Source organism: Symphalangus syndactylus, chromosome 13, assembly GCF_028878055.3.
Source record: "Symphalangus syndactylus isolate Jambi chromosome 13, NHGRI_mSymSyn1-v2.1_pri, whole genome shotgun sequence".
In the NCBI taxonomy this organism is placed as follows: domain Eukaryota; kingdom Metazoa; phylum Chordata; class Mammalia; order Primates; family Hylobatidae; genus Symphalangus; species Symphalangus syndactylus.
In genome coordinates this window covers 45,416,768-45,440,860 of record NC_072435.2, presented here as the reverse complement: position 1 = coordinate 45,440,860, position 24,093 = coordinate 45,416,768, and the positions used below count along the sequence as shown (strand labels likewise).

The window sequence follows — 24,093 nt, the reverse complement described above, 5'->3', positions numbered from 1 at the left end:
CCACACATCCTCAGCAGCCTCATGTCTTGTCACTTTTTATTTTTGTCAATCTGATAGGTGAAAAATGGTATCTTGATGTGGTTGTTGCTTGCAATTCTATTTGTGAGGTTGAACATCTCCAACCGCCACCACCAACTTTGACCTTAGGTGCAGGCAGTCGAGCAAATCGTAAATCATTCACAGTTCAAGCACATTATCATCTTTGATGTATGCAAGGATCTCTTTTTTTTTTTTTTTTTTTTTTAGATGGAGATCACTCTATCACTCAGGCTGGAGTGCAATGGCGTGATCTTGGCTCACTGCAACCTCTACCTCCTGGGTTCAAGCGATTCTCCTGCTTCAGCCTCCTGAGTAGCTGGGATTACAGGTGTGCATCACCATACCCGGCTAATTTTTGCATGTTTAGTAGAGACAGGGTTTCTATATATTGGCCAGGCTGGTCTTGAACTCCTGGCCTCATGTGATCTGCTCACCTTAGCCTCCCAAATTGCTGGGATTACAGGCGTGAGCCACCCCGCCTGGCCATCTTTTGTTACATTTGTTTATTCTCTTATATTTTTGTGCCCTTCCTTGTGACTCTAGATGTTCTTGCAAAATACATATTATTTTATTGAGTCTATGTTGTAGTTTTAGAGCTGCTATTTCCTTTTTTGTAAAATTTTTCTTTATATCTTTTGCCTGCTTGGCTACTGGATTTGTCTTTTTCCTATTGATTTGTGTGAGCCCTTCCCTTTTTTTTTTTTTTTTTTTTTGAGACGGAGTCTCTCTCTGTTGCCAGGCTAGAGTGCAGTGGCACGATCTCAGCTCACTGCAACTTCTGCCTCCTGGGTTCAAGTGATTCTCCTGCTTCAGCCTCCTGAGTAGCTGGGCCTACAGGCGCATGCCACCATGCCCAGCTAATTTTTGTATTTTTAATAGAGACAGAGTTTCACCATGTTGGCCAAGACGGTCTCGATCCCTTGACCCTGTGATCCGCCTGGCTCGGCCTCCCATCATGCTGGGATGACAGGCATGAGCCACTGCACCCGCTCTCTTCTGCAAGAGGACTTTTGCTTTCACTCTTTCCTCTCAGTGGAATGCCCTTCCTTTCTTTCTCTCCTCATCTAGTTAATGCGACTTCTCCTCTAGATTCTATTCCCCTCCTCTGGGAAGCTTTCTGTGACCACCCACTAAAGATCAAACCTTCTCTGTTCACCACTATCTCCCCAGCACCCAGTACAGTACATGGATCACAATAGCTGCTCAGGTAAATACTTGCTGAATGAATGAATGAATGAATGAATGAATGAATGAATGAAGGTATCAGGTGGTGACAAGCAGGTTGAACTGTTAAAAAATTTATTAAAATGTCCAAGAAGTACATTAATGTCCACAGTGTCAGATACCACAGACCCACAGAACACTGTAGCTCACAGCAAAACCAGCAGGACCCAAAGCCGTTCACACGCACACACACTCATATGCGTGCCACGCACATGGCACACGCAGACACACACGCACATCCAAAAGGGAAAGATCAAAAGACAAACCACCCACTTTAGAAAAGACCAGAGCCCCCTCCCACCGTGGAGCCGAGGTGGGGTCAGGGCAAATGGCTGAGGGGCTCAAGGGCAGGGAGCATAAACCAAGACCCCCCAAAAAACACTGCATCCCCAGCCCCCCGCAAACAAAGGAAAATTTTTGTGTGACATAGATGACCAAAGATGTGTTATTATTATTATTTTAAACTAAGAAGAGTTATCAAAGTAAGAAGACAAACCTGTATCCCTGGGTTTTCTGAATAATAACCATAATAAGATAGATGTCTACAGGGAGGAAGATTGAAGACAAGGATAAGGGTTCAGTTCACACTTCTTAACCATTTCCTAAATGTGTATGAGGGTGCAATTATGTTTCAGTCTCCTCTCCAGAGTCCAGAGCAGGATTTGGGTCAGAACCAAGATAGGAGTTGGCTCTGACTTCTGGATTTGGAGTAAGGATTTGGTGATGGAGAGAAAGTGTAAGGAGAGCCAGAGTAAGGATTCGGTCCAGAAAACAGGACCAAATCCTTATTCTAAATCCTTACTCCTGTCGCGGTTGTGACTTCAAGCCAGTACCTTTCCTTTATATCTGAGCCTCAGTTTCACTGTGTGTAAAACGGGAAAGTAACAGTTTCTAAGTCAATGGGCTATTGAGAAGATTCAAGGACATTGTATGTAAGTCCTTAGCATGGTGTCTGCTTCTTAGTTGTCAATGGTCATTATTACTTCCCAGAAGGGATTCAGGCTCACTTAACACACTTCTTTCTTTACTGAAGCCCTAGGTGGACCATGTATTTGCTTATTTTTCTTTCCTGAAGAGGGCCATTCTCCATGCTGTTTTTTAACCCTGATCCACAAATTTTACCCAGACTGCTGAAAGTGGGTAACAGATATGGAGGAAAAGCTGTGGATCTTTCCTGCCAGAGATGAGGGAACTGGATCCTGGCCTCTGGTGTGGAGAGACCTTCTACAGGTTGCACATTTGGGGGAGGAAGGCAGGTGAGTTCTTTCCCACTTAAAAAATTAAAATCTATAAGAGAAAAATGTGTGTGTGTGTGTGTGTTTCAGTTTTAACACTGAGCATCTCTCTACAATATGACCGCAGGTAGGTGTCACTACTTCAAGTTTTAAGTGTTTCTAGACCACCAAGCAATGGCCAGGGACAAGGGTGGGGTGGGGCAGGGGTGGGACCCAGGGCAGGGGCACTACCAATGTCTGCTTAAGGACTGGGTACAGGCACTGGGCTAGAAAACTTGGCAGCACCTCCTTGGTCCAGGAAGGAGGTTCTTTGTCTCCCTGAGAGATGGAGGGGGAAGAAATCTGGGCTCATCTAGCCCTAAATATCCTCTCGTCTATTTGTGTGAAAGAGATTCATCACACATGCAGAACCACCAAATCTCAGCACTGGACTAGACCTGGAAGGGTTAGCAATACACTCTCCCTCCATCACCTACATATTGCTTTGATTATTCTCACTCCTAACTCTGAAGGCATGGAGGGAGGTTGTCCTAAAAACATCCCTAAAATGCAGTACATGGGGTCTCCACACTATGTATGTTTATCCACCAAGACCAAAGATGGAACTTGGGCTGAAGTCCAGGGTAAAGGGAGAGCTGTTGTCAAGTTCAAAAACAGTGTGCTTCTGTGTAGCCTTCTATTCCCAAAGCTAATGACCCTACGTCCAGGCTTCTTCCTGGATTTAGGAATTCAGCCAACACTGACTAAGTCTGAATTTCTGGTGTGAAAAGCAATTCCTTCGTGTGAATGCAAACATACACTCATGCACCCTCATCAAGGCCTGCTTCAAACAGCCTGGCAAACAAGAGACCAGACCAATGAGCTTTGCTACTTGTGCTTCCCTCAGCTGGGAGACGCTCCCAGAGTTCAGCCAGACGAGAATGGACTTTTCAGACACCTGGCTCCACCTGCCAGGAGGATCTTGTGCATGTAAAAAAAGGGAAAAGAGGAGCTTTGTACAAAGGATTATGTGTGTGGGGGATGTGGTTTGGGGTTCAGGGACTTCTGGACTCTCTTGTTTCTCTCTGGGTTCTGTCTCCCCAGGCGAAGGCTCCAGAGGAGGCGTGGGAAAGGTGTTGTGCTTTCTTTTTTTCTGGTTCTTCAGCAGAAATTCCCTTCGTCCTTCTCCCAGTCCTCCATTGGGTGTTTCTTGTGTTTTCTGCGCTCCTTGCGGGATTTGTGGTGGTGATGCTGGTGGTGGTGTTGGTGGTGGTGGTGGTGTCGCCGCATCCGATGTGAACGTCTGGCTGTAGGGAAGTGAGGGAGGACAGGGAAGGGACAAAAGGTGGTGAGAGGCAGGTGGCCTGATGCAGCAGGTGTCCTCAGGAGAGAAAGTAGAGGAAAGAGGCCAGACACGAGGGCTCATCCCTGTCATCCCAGCACTTTGGGAGGCCAAAGTGGGAGGATCTCTTGAAGCCAGGAGTTTGAGACCAGCCTGGGCAACATAGAGAGAACCTATCTCTACAAAAATAAAAAAATTAGCCAGGCATGGTGGCACATGCTTGTAGTCCCAGCTATTTGGGAGGCTGAGTTGGGAGGATCCCTTGAGCCTGGGAGGATGAGGCTATAGTGAGCTGTGATTGAGCCTCGCACTCCAGCCTGGGCAACAGAGTGAGTCTCTGTTTCAAAAAAAACAAAACCAGGCCGGGTGTGGTGGCTCACGCCTGTAATCCCAGCACTTTGGGAGGCTGAGGCGAGAGGATCACATGAAGTCAGGAGTTCGAGATCAGTCTGGCCAACGTAGCGAAACCCTGTCTCTACTAAAAATACAAAAATTAGCCGGGCATGGCAGCGGACACCTGTGATCCCAGCTACTCAGGAGGCTGAGACACAAGAATCACTTGAACCCGGGAGGTTGCAGTGAGCCGAGATTGTGCCACTGCACTCCAGCCTGGGCAACAGAGCACAACTCCATCTCTCTCTCTCTCTCTCTCTCTCTCTCACACACACACACACACACACACACACATGCACACACACAAATGAAGGAAACATCAGACAGGCTGGTAAGTTCTCACTTATCTGCAGGGCTGTATTATCAGGCAGACATTAAGGCAGAACAATGTGTGGAGAAATAGGATGTCTTACTTGGAAACTAGAAATACCAAAAACCTACGTTGAGATCTCTGGGAGAAGCTACTTACGTTTGGTGCAGACAATTTGGGGCCTGTCCCACTTGCCATTGCTCCGGCATCGAATGGTGGCCACGTGGTGCTGGGCAAACCCTTCATTGCACTGGTACCTTACAGTGGCGTGGACATTGTACTTGGCCTTGCGGGCACCGATGAGTGAGGCATTCTCCACTGCCGGAGGGGGACCACAGAGTACTGGGACAGAGGAATCTCTGGTGAGAGAGGTGCTCACATCTGGGGCTAAACTAGTTGTCGTTGTTGTTGCTTGAGACAGTTTCGCTCTGTCACCCAGACTGGAGTGCAGTGGCGCGCTCTTGCCTCACTGCAACCTCCGCCTCTCTGGTTCAAGTGATTCTCCTGCCTCAGCCTCCCAAGTAGCTGGGATTACAGGCACCTGCCTGTAATCCACACCTGGCTAATTTTAGTATTTTTTTTTTTTTAATTTTTTTGAGGCAGGGTCTCACTCTGTCTCCCAGACTGGAGTGCAGTGGCGTGATCTCGGCTCACTGCAACCCCCGCCTCCCAGGCTCAAGTGATTCTCCTGCCTCAACCTCCTGAGGAGCTGGGATTACAGAAATGCACCACCATGCCTAGCTAATTTTGGGTTTCGTCGCATCGGCCAGGCTGGTCTTGAACTCCTGATCTCAGACGATCTGCCCACCTTGCCCTCCCAAAGTGCTGGGATTACAGGCATGAGCCACCGTGACTGGCTCTTACTGTTGTTTTTAAAAGAGGGTCTTCCTCCGTCGCCCAGGCTGGAGTGCAGTGGCACAATCACAACTCACTGCACCCTCAACCTCCCAGGCTCAAGGGATCTTCCCACCTCAGCCTCTCAAGTAGCTGAGACTACAGGTGCGCACCACCAAGCCTAGCTAATTTTTTGACTTTTTGTAAAGACGGGGTCCCACTATGTTGCCTGGGCTGGTTTTGAACTCATGGGCTCAAGTGATCCTCCCTCCTCGGCCTCCCAAAGTGCTGGGATGACAGGCATGAGCCACTATGCCTGGCAGCCGTAAACTAGTTTTGAGTTTTATTGGGAATGATACCCACCTCAGCACATCAACAGGTCCCTGCCTCTGCCCAGTTCTGATCTCACAGGGCTGGAAGTGACTGTGTCTGTCTGTCTCTTCTACCCAAATCAGCAGCTCCTTAGGGACAGCAACCTCCTGGACACACCTCACTTTCTAATTCTTACACCAAACATAGGGCACAATGGGAATGAAGGAGACAGAAGGCAAGAATAATTATCTGAGCAAATAAAAGGCTGGTGCGGCAGCTCAGGCCTGTAATGCCAGCACTTTGGGAGGCTGAGGCGGAAGGATTGCTTCAGTCCAGGAGTTTGAGACCAGCCTGGGCAACACAGCAAGACCCTGTCTCTACAAAAAAATTTTAAAATAAGGGCTGGCCGCGGTGGCTCACGCCTGTAATCCCAGCACTTTGGGAGGCCGAGGCAGGCAGATCACAAGGTCAGGAGATTGACACCACCCTGGCTAACACGGTGAAACATCGTCTATACTAAAAATGCATAAAATTAGCTAGGTGTGGCGGTGGGCACCTGTAGTCCCAGCTGCTGAGGAGGCAGTTGAACCTTGAACTGCCTGAGGAGGCACTTGAAGAATGGCGTGAACCCAGGAGGCAGAGCTTGCAGTGAGCCGAGATCGCGCCACTGCGCTCCAGCCTGGGCGACAGAGCAAGACTCCATCTCAAAATAAATAAATAAATAAATAAATAAATAAATAAATAAGCCAGGCATGGTGGTGTGCACCCGTAGTCCCAGCTACTGGTAAGACTGAGGTAAGAGGATCACTTGAGTCCTGGAGTTCAAGTGATCTGCAGTGAGCCGTGATAATGCCACTGTACTCCAGCCTGGGCAACATCACAAGACCCTGTTTCAAAAATAAATAAATACACGAATAAATGGCGGGGGGAGGATGTGAAAATTGACAAACAAATGGAAACAAAAATGAACCAAAGTATAAGAGAAAGGTGGATGTACAAATGTATGCAAATGATTTCTTTCATAGATAAAGATCTCTTAAAAATCAGTAAGATCAACAAGTCAATAGAAAACTGGGCAAAAGAGATGAACTGACAGTTCACAGAGAAAGAAATACATGCCAACAGCCTGTCAACATATAAACAGTTGGTTAGGCCAGGCACGGTGGCTCACACCTGTAACCCCAGAACTTTGGGAGGCTGAGGTGGGCAGACTACTTAAGGTTAGAAATTTGAGACCAGCTTGGTCAACACGGTGAAACCCCGTCTCCACTAAAAATACAAAAAAAAAAAAAAAAAAAAAAATTAGCCAGGCGTGGTGCGTGCCTGTAATCCCAGCTACTCGGGAGGCTGAGGCAGTAGAATCGCTTGAACCTCGGAAGCGGAGTTATCGTGAGCCGAGACTGCAATACTGCACTCCAGCTTGGATGACAGAGTGAGACTCCATCTCAAAAAAACAAACAAACAAAAAACAATTGGTTATTCTCATCCTTAAAGGCACGCAAACTAAGATAACAATGAGATACTATTTTTCCCCACTTAGATGAACAAAGAACAAAAGTTCGAGAATGCGCAGAGTTGGCAAGGGTGGGAGGAAACAAGCACTCTCATATGCTGATGGAAAGTGAGAACTGGCTGGGCTGACATTTAGCAACTTTTTTTTTTGAGACGGAGTCTCGCTCTGTTGCCCAGGCTGTAGTGCAGTGGCGCAATCTCAGCTCACTGCAAGCTCCGCCTCCCGGGTTCACGCCATTCTCCTGCCTCAGCCTCTCCGAGTAGCTGGGACTACAGGCGCCCGCCACCACACCCGGCTAATTTTTTTGTATTTTTAGTAGAGACAGGGTTTCACCATGGTCTCGATCTCCTGACCTCGTGATCCGCCCGCCTCGGCCTCCCAAAGTGCTGGGATTACAAGCGTGAGCCACCGCACCTGGCTGACATTTACCAACTTAAAGAGATGAAGGCTGGGTGCAGCGGCTCATGCTTGTAATCCCTGCCCTTTGGGAGGCCGAGGCGGGTGGATCACCTGAGGTCAGGAGTTCGAGACCAGCCTGGCCAAGATGGTGAAACCCCGTCTCTACTAATAATATAAAAACCAGCTGGGCGTGGTGGCATACTCCTGTAATCCCAGCTACTCGGGAGGCTGAGGCAGGAGAATCACTTGAACATGGGAGGCAGAGGTTGAAGTGAGCCGAGATCGTGCCATTGCACTCCAGCCTGGGCATCAAGAGCGAAGCTATCTCCAAAAACATAAATAAATAAGTAAAAATAAAATAAGAATAAATTTAAAAAATAAAATATAATCCCACCCACCTTGGCCTCCCAAAGTGTTGGGATTACAGGCGTGAGCCACCCCGAGAGGCCTATTTCCAGAACTTTTTCATCACGACACACCAAAATTCTGTACCCATTGAGCACTAGTGACTCCCCCTTCTCCCGACCCCTAGCCCCCGGCAAACACTAATCTACTTCCTGTCTCTAAATTTGCCTACTCTGAATGTTTCACGAAAAAAAAATGAATCAAGGCTGGGCACAATGGCTTATGCATATAATCCCAGCAATTCAAGAGGCTGAGGCGGGCAGATCGCTTGAGCCCAGGAGTTCGGGACCAGCCTGGGCACCAAGGCAAGACACCATCTCTACAAAAAACACAAAAATTAGCTGGGCATGTTGGTGCATGCCTATAGTCCCAGATACTCGGGAGGCTGAGGCAGGAGGATCACTTAAGCCCAGGAGGTGGAGGCTGTGATGAGCCATGATTATGCCACTGCACTCCAGCCTGGGCAACAGAGAACCAGTGAGCAAAAGTGACAGAGAGGAAAAGAAGCAGGGGGCACAGCATACCTGTGCCCTTCTTGCAGACATAGGGTAGGTTGTAGTTGCAGGGGACATCATTCCAGCGCCCGCTTTCATGCGCCACCATCACCACACAGTCCTCGCCACCCGCGAAGAAATTGTCCGGCTGGTTCTCTCGCCAGTTCTCAAATTGCTGCAGGAATAGGGGGCAGGGATTTGTTCAGGGGACCTCTGTTCCAGCCCAGGTTCTGGCAGTTCCTGCTGTGGGACTCCCCGGCCAGACCCCTCAAACTCACAGGGATTCAGTGTTCCCATCTCTACAATGGTCACTGTCCTGCCCATCCTGAGGGGGGCCACCACTGTAATCCAAGCCACCACTCCTCTGGCTCGGAGGCTCCAGCATCCCCCTCCCTGGTCCTCCTGCCTCCCTGGGTGCCTGGCCGCACCCAGTTCATTTTCAACATGAATCAGTGTTAGATAAATGGTGGGACAAGGCCAGGGCTGGTGGCTCATGCCTGTAATCCCAGAACTTTGGGAGGCCGAGGTGAGCAGATCACCTGAGGTCAGGAGTTCGAGACCAGCCTGGTCAATATGGTGAAACCCCGTCACCACTAAAAATACAAAAAAATTAGCCAGGCATGGTAGTGGGCGCCTGTAATCCCAGCAGGAGAATTGCTTGAACCCGGGAGGCAGGAGTTGCAGTGAGCCAAGATTGCGCTATTGGACTCCAGCCTGGGTGACAAGACCGAGACTCTGCCTCAAAAAAAAAAAAAAAAAAAAAAAAAAAAAAAGAAAAGAAAAGAAAGAAAGAAAAGAAAAAGAAAAAAAAGATACATGGTGGGACAAATGGTGATCTCAGCCCGAAGCCCAGGAGGACTTCCCTGAGGAGGCAATGTGAGAGTTAAAGAATCAAAGATAGTAAAGATTCAAGGCTGGGCTCAGTGGCTCACGTCTGTAATTCCAGCACTTTGAGAGGCCAAGGGGGGCAGATCACTTGAGGTCAGGAGTTTGGGACCACCTTGGACAACAAGGTGAAACCCTGTCTCTCATAAAAATACAAAAATTAGCCGGGCATGATAGTGCGCGCCTGTTGTCCTAAGATACTCGGGATGCTGAAGCAGGAGAATCGCTTGAGCCTAGGAGGCAGAGGTTGCAGTGAGCTGGGTTGCACCACTGAACTCCAGCCCGGGTGATGGAGTGAGATTCTGTCTCAAAAAAAAAAAAAAAAAAAAAAAAAAAAAGATAGTAAGGGTTCAGACAGGGAACAGCATTCCTAGCAAAGGGAACCACCAGTGTGAAGGCTCAGAGGCAGGACTGAACTTGTTCTGCTTGAGGAACAGACAAAGCCCAGTGGGGCTGGAGCTGTGTGATAGGGCTGGGGTGTGCTCAGAGAGTAGAGAGGGACCAGATCTTGCATTAGAAGAAAGGAGGTGAATTTTTAAAAATTGTGGCAAAATATATATAGCACAAAATTCCTAATTTTAACCATTTTTGTTTTGTTTTGTTTTGTTTTATTTGAGACAGAGCCCAGGCTGGAGTGTAGTGGTGCGATCTCACTCACTGCTACCTCTGCCTCCCAGGTCCCGGTTCAAGCAATTCTCCTGCCCCAGCCTCCTGAGTAGCTGGGATTACAGGCATGCGCCACCACGCCCAGCTAATTTTTGTATTTTTAGTAGAGATGGCGTTTCACCATGTTGGCCAGGCTGGTCTTGAACTCCTGACCTCGCGATCCACCCACCTTGGCCTCCCAAAGTGCTGGGATTACAGGCGTGAGCCATCACACCCGGCCAATTTTAACCATTTTTACGTGTTCAGTTTATTTTTAGTTTTATGTTGTTGAGACAGAATCTCTATTATCCAGGCTGGATTGCAGTGGTGCTACCTTGGCTCACTGCAACCTCCGCCTCCCAGGTTCAAGAGGCAGTGTGCAGTTTAATGCACTAATTACATTCACAATGTTGCATAACCATCACTGTTATTTCCAGAACTTTTTCTTTTTTTTTTGAGATGGAGTCTCTCTCTGTCGCCCAGGCTGGAGTGCAGTGGCATGATCTTGGCTCACTGCAACCTCCGCCTCCTAGGTTCAAGCGATTCTCCTGCCCCAACCTCCCGAGTAGCTGGGATTACAGGTGCACACCACCACGCCCAGCTAATTTTTGTATTTTTAGTAGACACAGGGTTTCACCATATTGGTCAGGCTGGTCTTGAACTCCTGGCCTCGTGATCCATCCACCTCGGCCTCCCAAAGTGTTGGGATTACAGGCCTAAGCCACCCCACGTGGCCTATTTCCAGAACTTTTTTATCACGACACACCAAAATTCTGCACTCATTGAGCACTAGTGACTCCCCCTTCTCCCGACCCCAGCCCCTGGCAAACACTAATCTACTTCCTGTCTCTAAATTTGCCTACTTTGAATGCTTCATGAAAAAAAAATCATACAACAGCTGGCCTTCTATGCCTGGCTCATTCCACATTTTGTTTATTATTTTATTTTATTTTATTTTTGAGCCAGAGTCTCACTCTGTCTGCATTTTTGAATTTTTTGTAGAGATGGGGTTTCGCCATGTTGCCCAGGCTGGTCTCAAACTCCACGACTCAAGCGATCCACCCACCTTGGCCTCCGAAAGTGCTGGGATTACAGGCATGAACCACCGCACCTGGCCAACTTCTCCTTTATGGCTGAACAATATTCCATTGCATGGATGGACCACATTTTGTCTCTTCCTTCATCTGTTGATGGGTATTTTGGTTGTTGCCACCTTGGCTATTGTGAATAGTGGGGCTGTGAACATTCATGTACAAGTTTTTGTTTGTTTGTTTGTTTATTTGTTTGTTTTCTGAGACAGAGTCTCACTCTGTTGCCCAGGCTGGAGTGCAGTGACACGATCTCAGCTCACTGCAACCTCTGCCTCCCAGATTCAAGCAATTCTCCTGCCTCAGCCTCGCAAGTAGCTGGGACTATAGGCATGCGCCATCACACCCAGCTATTTTTTTATTTTTAGTAGAGACAGGGTTTCACCACTTTGGCCAGGCTCGTCTCGATCTCCCGACCTCAGGTGATCCACTCGTCTCGGCCTCCCAAAGTGCTGGGATTATAGGCGTGAGTCACCCACCACGCCTGGCCTGTTTTGTTTTGTTTGAGACAGGGTCTTTCTCTGTCACCCAGGCTGGAGTGCAGTGGTGCAATCATAGCTCACTGGAGCCTCAACCTCCTGTGCTCCAGCGATCCTCCTACTTTGGCCTCCCCAAAGTGCTGGGATTACAGGTGTGAGCCACCACACCGAGCCTCTTTTTCTTTCTTAGTATAATTTTTTGTTTGTTTGTGTTGTTTTGGAGATGGAGTCCTGCTCTGTTGCCCAGACTGGAGTGCAATGGTGTGATCTTGGCTCGCTGCAACCTCTGCCTCCCGGGTTCAAGTGATTCTCCTGCCTCAGCCTCCCAAGTAGCTGGGATTACAGGTACACGCCACCATGCTCAGCTAATTTTTGTATTTTTAGTAGAGATGGGGTTTCACCACGTTGGCCAGGCCGTTCTGGAACTCCTGTCCTCAAGTGATCTCTGCCTGCCTCGGCCTTCCAAAGTGCTGGGATCACAGGCGTGAGCCACTGTGCCCGGCCTCTTTGTATAAATTTAAAGGGTACAAGTGCAATTTTATTATATGCATATGCATATAATAAAATATATATCGTCTAGTGGCAAAGTCTTGGCTTTTAGTGTATGCATGACCCGAATAATGTACATTTTTGTACCACTTTGAATCTCTGTTTTCAATTCTTCTGGGTATGTATCTAGTAGTAGAATCGCCAGGTCATGTGGTAACTCTATGTTTAACTTTTTATTTTTATTTTTATATTTTTAGAGACGGGGTCTCACTGTGTTGCCCAGGCTGGATTCCAATTCCTAGGCTTAAGTGATCCTCCCGCCTCAGCTTCCCGAGTAGCTGAGACTACAGGCATGTACCACTGTGCCCAGCTTCTATGTTTAACCGTGTGAGGAACCGCCAGATTTTTACACAGCGGGAGAAGGGGAATTTTTATCTTGAGAACAATGGAGAGTCTGGGAGGGCTTGAAGCAGGGAGGATGCTGAGCTAATATGTTTTTAGAGACAGGGTCTTGCTCTGTCACCCAGGCTGGAGTGCAATGACGTGATCACAGGTCGCTGCAGCCTTGAACTCCTAGGCTCAAGTGATCCTCCTCACTCAGTCTCCCAAAGTGCTGGGATTACAAGCATGGGCCACCAGCCTGGCCTAGAAATTATATATATATATATATATATTTTTTTTTTTTTTTTTAGATGGAGTCTCGCTCTGTCACCCAGGCTGGAGTGCAGTGGTGTGATCTCAGCTCACCGCAAGCTCCGCCTCCTGGGTTCACGCCATTCTCCTGCTTCAGCCTCTCCGAGTAGCTGGGATTACAGGCGCCCGCCACCACGCCCGGCTAATTTTTTATATTTTTAGTAGAGATGGGGTTTCACCGTGGTCTTGATCTCCTGATCTTGTGATCCGCCCGCCTCGGCCTCCCAAAGTGCTGGGATTACAAGCGTGAGCCACCGCGCCCAGCCTTTTTGTTTGTTTGTTTGTTTTTTGAGACAGGATCTCGTTCTATCATCACCCAGGCTGAAGTGCAGTGGCACGATCTCGGCTCACTGCAACCTCTGCCTCGCAGGTTCAAGCAATTCTCACGACTCAGCCTCCTGAGTAGCTGGGATTAGAGGCGTGGGCCACCACACTCAGCTAATTTTTATATTTTAGTAGAGACGGGGTTTCACCATGTTGGCCAGGCTAGTCTCAAGTGATTTGCCCACCTTGGCCTCCCAAAGTGCTGGGATTACAGGCATGAGCCATCCTGCCCAGCCTAGAAATGAGACTATTTGAGAGACCACGGCTGGGGAACCAGGCAGAGTGAGTAGGGGAGGCGTCAGACCCTAGTCTCAGGTTTGTAACCTCTGCAGCTGGGTAGGCGCAGTCTGTTTACCTGGGCTGGGGAAGTCAGGGGAGAAGGTTTAGCCTTCACTTGAAGCTCCTTTGCCAACTCCAGCATCTTGGAGCCACTAGAGATCTTTGACACTCAATTGCGATAACTTTGCACAAAAGGGTAAACTGAGGCCAGATGGCAGGGCTGATGCGGCTCAGCAGCCTAGGCCCACAGCCCCTGCCACTCACCAGCCCGGTGTTGTCCGTCCACTGGAAATCTCTCTCCACGATCCTGTCGTTCAGGCCGATCCACGTGTTTTCATGCCCAAAGCCTGCAGGGTCGGGGGTTGTGGGTCTGGGTGTTCACCCATGCCTCTCCCGGTCCAGGGCGGAGGCTGCAGGTGAGGTGGGGTAGGGTGTGGGAGGAAAGAATTCCTCACCTTCCCCAGCCTGGAGGTGGGCTGGGTGGGGGGAAAGATCTAGAAGGTGGAAATGAAGGGGAAAGAAGCGGGTACAGGGATGGAGGAGGACCCAGAGACCCTCCCTCAGCCTCTCTGTGGGCTGGGGGCCGGGTGAGGTATGCATGGGAGGGGAAAAGCCAGCCCCTTCCCCAGCCTGGAGGTGGGCTGGAGGTTGAGGTGGAGAGGGAAGGAGATAAAAGTGAAGTTTATAGAGGTGAGGGAGTACACAGATGCCCTCTTCCAACCTCTGTAAGAGCTGGAGAAGGGAAGGGGGGAGGAAGGGAGAAGGAGAGAGAGGAGGGGGAGGAAAAAGGAGGAGGAGTGAAAGGGAGGAGGGGCAGGAGTGGGAAGAAGGATGGGGAGGAGGGAGGAGGAATGGAAGGGAGGATGAGGAGCAGGAGGGAGGAGGAGGAGGAATGGGAGGAGGAGGGGGAGGAGAAAGGAGGAGAAAGATCAGTGGAAGAAGGAGGGGGAGGAGTGGGAGGGAGGATGGGGAAGAGAAAGGAGGAGGAAGATGAGTGGAAGGAGGAGGCAGAGGAATGGGAGGGAGGAGGGAGAGAAGAGGGAGGAGGAAGGGAAGGAGAAAGGAGGAGAAAGATGAATGGAAGGAGGAGGGGAGGAGTTGGAGGGAGGAGGGAGATGAGTGGGAGGAGAATGGGGAGGAGAAAAGAGGAGGAGTGGAAAGGAGGAGGAAGAGCAAGAGGGAGGGGGGAGGAAGGAGAAGGAAGAGGAGTAGAAAGGAGGAGGCCTGGGGAGGAGCAGGAGGGAGGAGGGGACAAATGGGAGGAGGGGGAAGCAGGATGAGAAGAAGAAAGGAAGAAGATGAGTGGAAGGAGGAGGAGGGATGGGAGAGGAGAGGAGAGAGGAGGAGGAATGGGAGGAGGAGAGGGAGGAGGGGAGGGAGGATGGAGAGGAGAGGGGAGGGAGGATGGAGAGGAGAAAGGAGGTAGAAGATGAGTGAAAGGAGGAGGGAGGGGAGAGAAGGGAGAAGGGGAGGAGTAGGAGAAAGAATGGAAGGAGGAGGGAGAGGAGGGGGAGGGAGGATGAGGAAGAGGGAGGAAGAGGAGTGGAAGGAGGAGGGGGAGGGGTGGGAGGGAAGATGGGAAGGTAGGAGGGAAAGGAAGGAGAAGGGTAGGGGGGCAGGCATGAACCCCTCTCCCAGCCTCAGTGTAGGCTGGAGGTGCATCCTCACCCCACTCTCCACAAGTGGGGACTCTGGCTACCCTCTTTTAGGGGGGCGAGGCATGGGAAGAACCGGAATTAGACCCAGGCTATGCCAGGGTTTGTGGCCAGGAAAAGCAGGAGTAAACCCAGGCCCTGTCACATCTTTGCAGAAATGAGAAGTAGGGGACAGGAGACACCAGTGGGCGCTAGACAGGCAGACAGGTGAGAAGGCGCGAGCCAGTCGCTCAGGAGGGAGAGGCCCGGTGGGATACATCAAGGAAAAAGAAGCAAATCAGGGAAAGAAGAAAGGAAGGAGTCACGAGGGATGGGATGGCGGCAAACGGAATAAACAGAATAAATGGATGGATGAGCAAAAGGCAGAGGGATAATGAATAAATCAGTAAGTCCCGATTACATGAATGCAACACTTGTCTCTCTCCTAGGTCTTTGCAAGGCTCATTTCTTATTTCATCCAACACATTACAGGTGCTTCCCCCATCACCCTCCATCTCTTGGCCCTGTTTTGTTATCAGCACACATAGGATCCGTTGAATTACAGTATAGACTTATTTACTTAGATATTTACTTGTTTGTCTATATCCTCCCCAAGAAATGGTCACTCCCTGAGGACAGAGCAAAGTCAGCCTTGATCGCTGCTGTGCTGTGTCAATATCCCTGGAATGGTGCCTGGCACATAGCAGGTGCTCAGTAAATATTTGGCGAATGAATGAATGAATGAATGAATGAAGTGAATGTATAAATTAACAAGTGAATTGACAGATTTCATGCATTAAGAAGCAGTCAGGGCTTGCGTTAATGAACATAGCTTTGGAAAGGTGACGTCCTGAAAACCAGGGGAGGGATGTGATGCCCTGGCAAAAGGGCTACAAGTGCCACCCCTGCCCACCCTCCAGGCAGGTGGCCCCCTCCCCAGAGCCCCTACTATTAATGAAGCTGTGTTCCTCCGGTGAGTGGACACTGGTCAGGTGGCCGGAGCGGCGGCGGCAGTCCCTCTCTGCATCTTCCCATGCCCTCCGGTGGGCAAAATAGCGGTAACAGTGGCCCTGGAACTTGTGCCAGCTGCGGTCACAGCCCTCGGTGTCTGGCAGATGGGATAGGAGTGTGAGGGGGGGCTGGCCTTGGCCCAAGGCCTACCAGCCATGAGCACAGCCAGTCCACCAGAGAGAGGGCCCAATCCAAGGTCACTGCGGGGCGAGATCATCCCTCTCCCCATGTCTGGCCCCTCCTCCTGAGGAGGCTCTCCCGACCTTTTCACCTCCCATATTGACTTCTTTTTTTTTGGACAGGGTCTCACTCTGTTGCCCAGGCTGGAGTGCAATGGTGCAATCTCGGCTCACTGCTACCTCTGCCTTCCACACTCAAGCAATCCTCCCACCTCAGCCTCCTGAGTAGTTGGGATTACAGGCGTGCACCACCACGCCCAGCTAATTTTGTATTTTTAGTAGAGATAGGGTTTCACCATGTTGGTCAGGTTGGTCTCAAACTCCTGGCCTCAAGTGATCTGCCCGCCTCAGCCTCCCAAAATGCTGGAATTACAGACGTGAGCCACCACACTGGCCAAATCTTAATGTCTTTTCTTTGTTTCTGGAAGATTTAACTGGGAGATCATTCCCTGACACCCCCTCTCGTTCCAATGCTGAAGGCTCCTTCTCTGATGTCGGGGCCACACCCTTTGTATGGACATGGAAGCTCAGGCATTTCTCCACAGAAGACATACAAATGGCCAAAAAGCACATGAAAAGATGCTCATTGTCAATGTCAAAACCACCATGAGATATCACTTCACACCCACTAGGATGGATATATATCTATATATATATATATAGATATTTTTTTTTTTTTTTGAGATGGAGTCTGGCTCTGTCGCCCAGGCTGGAGTGCAATGGCGCGATCTTGGCTCACTGTAGCCACCACCTCCCAGGTTCAAGCAATTCTCCTGTCTCAGCCTCCCAAGTACCTGGGATTACAAGCATGTGTCACCACGCCTGGCTAATTTTTGTTATTTTTAGTAGAGACGGGGTTTCTCCATGTTGGCCAGGATGGTCTTGATTTCCCGACCTCATGATCATCCCGCCTTGGCCTCCCAAAGTGCTGGGATTACATATAATTTTTTTTTTTTTTAAAGGAAAAGTAGGCTGAGGATGGTGGCTTACGCCTGTAATCCCAGTATTTTGGGAGGTCGAGGCTGGCGGATCACTTGAGGCCAGGAGTTCAAGACCAGCCTGGCCCCGTCTCTACTAAAAATTCAAAAAAAAATTGAGTCACGTGTAGTGATAGGTGCCTATAGTCCCAGATACTGGGGAGGTTGAGGCACAAGAATCACTTGAACCGGAAGGTGGAGGCTGTAGTGAGCCGTGATCATACCACTGCACTCCAGCCTAGGTGACAGAGTTAGACCCTGTCTCAAAAAATAAAAATAAAAATAAATTAAAAAAATAAAAATTAGCCAGGCATGGTGGCACGAATCTGTAGTTCCAGCTACTGGGTAGGCTGAAGCAAGAGAATCGCTTGAGCCTGGGAGTTCAAGGTGACAGTGAACTATGATTGTACCACTGTACTTTCCAGCCCGGGCACAGAGTGAGAACCTGTTTCAAAAAAAAAAAAAAGGCCAAGCACAGTGGCTCATGTCTGTACTCCCAGCACTTTGGGAGGCTGAGGCAGGAGAATCACATGAACCCAGGAGTTTGAGAGCAGCCTGGGCAACATGGCAAAACCCCATCTCTACAAAAACAACAAAAAAATTAAACCTAGAGTTACCATATGACCCAGCAATTCCACTCCTGAGAGTATACACCAAAAAGAGTAGAGGGATAAAAAAGAATGGCAAATAGTTATTCAAACAAAAGCATGTACAAGAATATGTTCACAGCAGCAGCACTATTGACCATAGCCTCTGGAGGAAACAACCCAAATATCCATCAAACCATGAATGGATAAACAAAATGTGATATAGCCATACAATGGAATACTACTCAGCCATGAACAGGAATGAAACACTGATTCATATTACAATACAGATGAACCTTGAAAACATGTCAAGTGAAAGAAGCCAGACACAAAAGACACATATTTTGAGATTCCATTCATATGAAATGTCTAGAACAGGCAAATCCACAGAGACAGAAAGCAGATTAGTGGTTGCCAGGGACTGGGGAATGGGAATAGGGAGTGACTGCCTACTGGGCACAGAGTTTCCTTCTGGGGTGTTGAAAAAGTTCTGGAACTAGACAGAGGTGATGGCTGTACAACACTGCGATTGTACAGAATGCCACTGAAATGTACACTTTAAAATGGTTAATTTGGCTGGGCTCAGTGGCTGTAATCCCAGTAGTTTGGGAGGCTGATGTGGACAGATTGCTTGAGCTCAGGAGTACAAGACCAGTCTGGGCAACATGGTGAAACCTTGTCTCTACAAAAAATACAAAAATGAGCCAGGCATGGTGGCTTGTGCCTGTAGTCCCAGCCTACCGGGGAGGCTGAGGAGGGAGGATCACTTGAGCCTGGGAGGTCAAAGCTGCAACGAGCCAAGATCACACCACTGCACTCCAGCCTGGGTGCCAGGGTGAGACTCTGTCTCAAAAAATAAAATAAATTTAGCTAGGCGTGGTGGCGCGCGCCTGTAGTCCCAGCTACTCGGGAGGCTGAGGTAGGAGAATCGCTTGGACCAGGGAGTTGGAGGTTGCAGTGAGCCGAGATCGCGCCACTGCACTCCAGCCTGGTGACAGAGCAAGATTCTGTCTCAAAAAAATAAAATAAAATAGGGCAGGCGCAGTGGCACATGCCTGTAATTCCAGCACTTTGGGATGCTGAGGTGGGTGGATCACCTGAGGTCAGGAGTCCAAGACCAGCCTGGCCAACATGGCAAAACCCCATCTCTACTAAAAAATACAAAAATTAGGCCAGGCACGGTGGCTCACGCTTGTAACCCCAGCACTTTGGGAGGCCGAGGCGGGTGGATCACGAGGTGGAGATCGAGACCATGGTGAAACCCCGTCTCTACTAAAAATATAAAAAATTAGCCAGGTGTTGTGGTGGGTGCCTGTAGTCCCAGCTACTCGGAGAGGCTGAGGCAGGAGAATGGCGTGAACCCGGGAGGTGGAGCTTGCAGTGAGCCGAGATTGCACCACTGCACTCCAGCCTGGGCAACAGAGTGAGACTCCGTCTCAAGAAAAAAAAAAAAAAATACAAAAATTAGCCAGGCGTGGTGGCGGGCGCCTGTAATCCCAGCTACTTGGGAGGCTGAGGCAGGGAAAATTGCTTGAAACTGGGAGGTGGGGGTTGCAGTGAGTTGAGACGGTGCCGCTGCACTCCAGCCTGAGTGACAGAGCAAGATTCCATCTCAAAAAAATAATAAAATAAAATAAAATGGTTAATTCTATGTTATGCGCAGTTTGTCTAAAAGAATAATTTATCTTGTGTCAGGCTCACAGCCATGGAACTGGAGGCAGGGACCTGGAGTATGTGGGGAAGCCTGTGGCTGGGCACCCAACCCCACTCTTGGTACTGTTTCTGGGGTTGCAATAGAAACTCACCTTTCTCGCAAAGGCTGCCCCCGTAGCTGGGGAGGCAAAGGCAGACAAAGCCGTTGACCTCATCAATACAGGTGCCTCCATTCTCGCAGGGGCTGCAGAGGCAGTCATCAATGTCTGGCAGAGAGGGGAAGAGACTGAGTTAGAGGTCGGCTTCCGCTTGGCTCTGAGCCCCCACAGGAAACTAAGCAGAAGATGGGGTCATGGTCCTACCAACCATCCTGGACCTAAGTGAGGCAGTCACAGTCTGCACAGATGGCCCAATGACTCTGCAGGCAAGGGGTGGAACCTCATACAATTAACATAAATTAGCATTAATGAGAGCAGATGCCACTGGGGCAGCTGAGAGCCAGGATGTGCAGACTGTTCTACCTGACTCTAGAGAAGTGAAGGTTATACTCTCAAAAACAGGCTCACAGAATGCTGAAGCTGGAGTCTGTTTTAGGCATTTGCAAAGACTTGCACAGAGTCACAAAGCTGTTTGTGGGTAAAGCTAGATATTCACTGAGCTCCTCTTCTACTGGTCCATGTGTAGATAGTGCTTGAGGCATGTATGGCACTGGGCAAGTCACTTTCCCTCCTTGAAACTCAGCTTATTTTTTTGAAAATGGTAATAATAATGGGCTCCTACTCAAGGATGATTGTGAGTAGGGAAGCAATAGAAGAGCTCAATAAATTATATCATTTATATTTATTGTTATAATTCTGTAATCAGTCATGTGGTTGTGAAGGTTGTGAAGTCAAGATGACGCATAGAGCTAAAAAAATTATGTCATTTATATTTGTTGTTGTAATTGCATAATTAGTAGTATTTCTTGTGTTGGGCTTTGAAGCTAGCACCCAACAGTTCTGGTGGCAGTGCTTATACCTCCCACCCACCCAGGAAAGGGCAGGATCCCCAAAGGGCCTTTGCAGGGAGGAGTCTCAGACATATAATTCCTTTGTCTTTCCCTTCCCACCTCTGACTGGTAGTAATGGGAGACAGCACACCAGAGATGAAAGCTCAGCTCTTTGATTCTGGTTCCACTAACTGGGCTGATTTAGCTGAATGCAAGGAGTGGGAATGGAGTATCTGAAACCAGCTTTTTGTGATCTCTGAATTCTGAGGGCATGGCTGCTGGGGTACATCCCAAGGCTCTGGAGTCAAACAAATTCAGATTCAGATCCTGAGTCTGGGGTACTCACCAATCTCACAGTTCTCCCCGGCAAAGCCCTGATCACAGCTACAGCCATACATGGTGCCATTGGCATTACATGTCCCTCCATGAAGACAAGGGTTGTTCTCACAGGGATCTGAGTGCGCTGCAGGATGGATGGGTAGTGTGGGGAAGAGTCAGGCCACAGATCTTTTGCCTTCCTGGAATCAAGACCCCAGGCCCCCAAACCGCTCTAATCAAACCCTCTCTATGGAGCCCTCTTTATAACTTCCCCAACCAGCAGTCACCAACTCCCTCTCATATGACCCCTGTTACGAGGAGTTTACCGCTTCCAGAAACTGCCCCAAAGCATCTGGGGACTTCCCTGCCTGTAGCAAAGTCCTTCCTCAGACTGAACTGGAATGGGGCTCCCAGAGACCAGGGCTGCCTGAAGGACCTTGTAGAATGTCTTCTCCCAGAACATGGGCTTCAGTGTCCTCCCTGACTTAAGTGTCCTCCCCCTCTTTTGGGCACACCCTGCTCATCACTGTGCTTCTCATGAATTGGGGCACACGAGCGGACATAGGTTCTAGCCTGGGCGACAGACTGAAAAAAAAAATCTTCATCCTGCTCCAGCCAACCCAGATCCTGTCAGGGCAGCATCTGACCATTCCACTGCCCAGTGGAATTAAAGTTAAAAAAAAATTAAATTAAAAAAAAAAAGAGGCCAGGTGCCATGGCTCATGCCTGTAATCCTAGCACTTTGGGAGGCCAAGGCAGGTGGATCACCTGAGGTCAGGAGTTCGAGACCAGCCTGGCCAACATGGTGAAACCCCATCTCTATTAAAAATACAAAAAATTAGCTGGGCATGGTGGCAGGAGCCTGTAATCCCAGCTACACGGGAGGCTGAGGCAGGAGAATCCCTTGAATGCCAAAGGCGGAGGTTGCAGTGAGCCGAGATCGCGCCACTGCACTCCAGCCTGGGTGACAGAGTGAGACTCCATCTCAAAAAAAAAAAAAAAAAAAGAATGAAATGCTTCATTTTTTGCACAGGAGCCCTGCTAATCTTCTCTGTATTGTTCTAATTATAGCATATGTGCTATAAAGTGGTGCTGAAGCGAGCACCACTTTACTTTTTTTATTAGAACAATCGTTTCTTGTCTGTATCTTTCCCTAGAGTGCTGGTATTCCATATGGCAGCCACATATAGATATTCACACTTAAATCAATTAAAGTGAAATAAAAGTAAAAACGTCGTCCCTCAGTTGTCCTAGCCATTTTTCAAATTAGCGTGGATAGAGAACATTTCCATCCCTGGGAAAGTTCTAGAATGTTGCTCTAGGACGTCAGTTTTCAGAGGACACGGGATTTGGTTTCAACATACGGTCTGGGACAGAGCAGGCGCTCAGTAATTGCTTGCTAACGGAATGAAGGTAGCAGCTGGCCCTCCCGCGGTAGCTGAGGCCTGTCCCTGGGGTGGCCCCATGGATGGCAAAGGGGCTTGTGGATGGCAGGGCCTGTGGCTGGATGATGGCCCTGCACGTGTGTGCACACGCACAAGGCTGCCAGGCGGCGGGACACATGAGCCCCACCAGGTGCCCCGCGCTGCTGACACCTGCCCACGGACTGGCGGTGACTCAGTCACTCGCTGGTACTGCGTTTATTTTTGGCTTCATTAGCATTTCTTCTGCAAGCGGCGGGTGGGTAGGTGCCTGGGTCTCCCCGGTACTGCCCGCCAATCTCCATCCTGCTGTGGTTGGCTTCATTGTGGAGCCCAGGATCCAGAAAAGTCCAAGACAGACCCAGCCTCAGCCCAGGTGCAGCTCCAACCCCCGTTTCCTTAGTGTTCCTATGTGGTTGCCCTCCCACCTCTCTGACTGCCCCTTCTCTATTTCTTTGGGCATTGAGCTTCTTCCCCTCTGATCATCTTTCCAGGGTTGATCCCCACATAGCCCATCTCTTCTCTCCTCACCACCACCCTAAGATTAATTTTTTTTTTTTTTTTTTTTTTTTTTTTTGAGACGGAGTCTTGCTCTGTCACCCAGGCTGGAGTGCAGTTGCATGATCATAGCTCACTGCAGCCACAACCTCCCAGGGCCAAGCGGTCCTCCCACCTCAGCACCCCTGAGAAGCTGGGACCACAGGTACGCACCATGTCCGGCTAATTTTTTTTTTTTTTTTTTTGAGACAGAGTCTCGCTCTGTCGCCCAGGCTGGAGTGCAGTGGCACGATCTCGGCTCACTGCAAGCTCCGCCTCCCGGGTTCACGCCATTCTCCTGCCTCAGCCTCTCCGAGTAGCTGGGACTACAGGCGCCCGCCACCACGCCCGGCTAATTTTTTTGTATTTTTAGTAGAGACGGGGTTTCACCGTGGTCTCGATCTCCTGACCTCGTGATCCGCCCGCCTCGGCCTCCCAAAGTGCTGGGATTACAAGCATGAGCCACCGTGCCCGGCCGACTCCCGGCTAATTTTAAAATTTGTTTTGTAGAGACGGGGTCTCACTATGTTGCCGAGGCTGGTCTCCAATTCCTGGGCTCAAGTGATCCTCCGCCTTAGCCTCCCAAAGTGCTGGAATTACAGGTGTGAGCTATCACGCCCGGCCTCATGTACTTTTTTATGCCAATGAGCTAAGCATTTCGCAGTGGCTGAGACAGAAACTCTGTTTTCCAGCCAGGTGCGGTGGCTCACGCCTGTAATCCCAGCACTTCGGGAGGCTGAGGCGGGCAGATCACTTGAGTCAGGAGCTCGAGACCAACCTGGTCAACATGGTGAAACCCCATCTCTACTAAAAGTATAAAAATTAGCCAGGCATGGTGGTGCATGCCTACAATCCTAGCTACTCAGGAGGCTGAGGCAGGAAAATCACTTGAACCTGGAAGGCAGAGATTGCAGTGACCTGAGATCACCACTGTACTCCAGCCTGGGCCACAGAGAAAGACTGTCTCAAAAAAAAAAGAAAAAGAAACCCTGTGTTCAGACGACCTGGATTCAAACCCCAGCCTTGACACTCCCTTAGTTGCATGGCTGCACAAGGCACTTGACCTCTCTGTGTCTGTCTCCCTATCTGCAAAGTAAGGATCACACCGGAGCTTTTCCCATAAGGACATTAAAAGGATTAACCAAGATAACTCCAGTAAAGTGCTTTGAATAAGCCAAGCACACTGGCAGTAACCCATAAATGCCAGCCTTTATCGATACAGGCGGCCCTGCCCCCGGGTCAGCCTGCCTCCCGGACATCTAAGAAAAGAAGATCTGCCAGGCGCTACGGCTCACGTCTGTAATCCCAACACTTTGGGAGGCCAAGGCAAGAGGATCACTTGAGCCCAGGAGTTTGAGACCAGCCTGGATAACATATGGAGACCCCATCTCTACACACACACACACACACACACACACACACACACA

At 49.5% G+C, this 24,093-nt stretch overlaps 1 protein-coding gene and 1 non-coding gene across 4 annotated transcripts in view; both read right to left on the bottom strand.

The window, feature by feature from the left end:
• Positions 1-1,321: 1,321 nt before the first annotated feature.
• Positions 1,322-24,093, bottom strand: part of NCAN (neurocan) — a 41,697-nt gene continuing 18,925 nt past the window's right edge. For 2 of the 3 annotated variants that reach the window (XM_055237381.1, XM_055237382.1), the window contains exons 9-15: positions 20,737-20,853; positions 19,555-19,668; positions 15,945-16,103; positions 13,626-13,708; positions 8,510-8,654; positions 4,682-4,864; positions 1,322-3,784 (exon numbers count right to left, since the gene is read on the bottom strand). In XM_055237381.1, coding sequence (XP_055093356.1) covers positions 3,639-3,784; positions 4,682-4,864; positions 8,510-8,654; positions 13,626-13,708; positions 15,945-16,103; positions 19,555-19,668; positions 20,737-20,853 — 947 coding nt within the window. In that variant the 3' untranslated portion in view covers positions 1,322-3,638. The remainder of the gene's footprint in view (positions 3,785-4,681; positions 4,865-8,509; positions 8,655-13,625; positions 13,709-15,944; positions 16,104-19,554; positions 19,669-20,736; positions 20,854-24,093) is intronic. The other variant, XM_063616154.1, reaches the window with a different exon arrangement.
• LOC129461307 (U6 spliceosomal RNA) lies at positions 21,696-21,801 on the bottom strand. Its single transcript, XR_008650463.1, has one exon. It is a non-coding gene; the product is annotated as a U6 spliceosomal RNA (small nuclear RNA).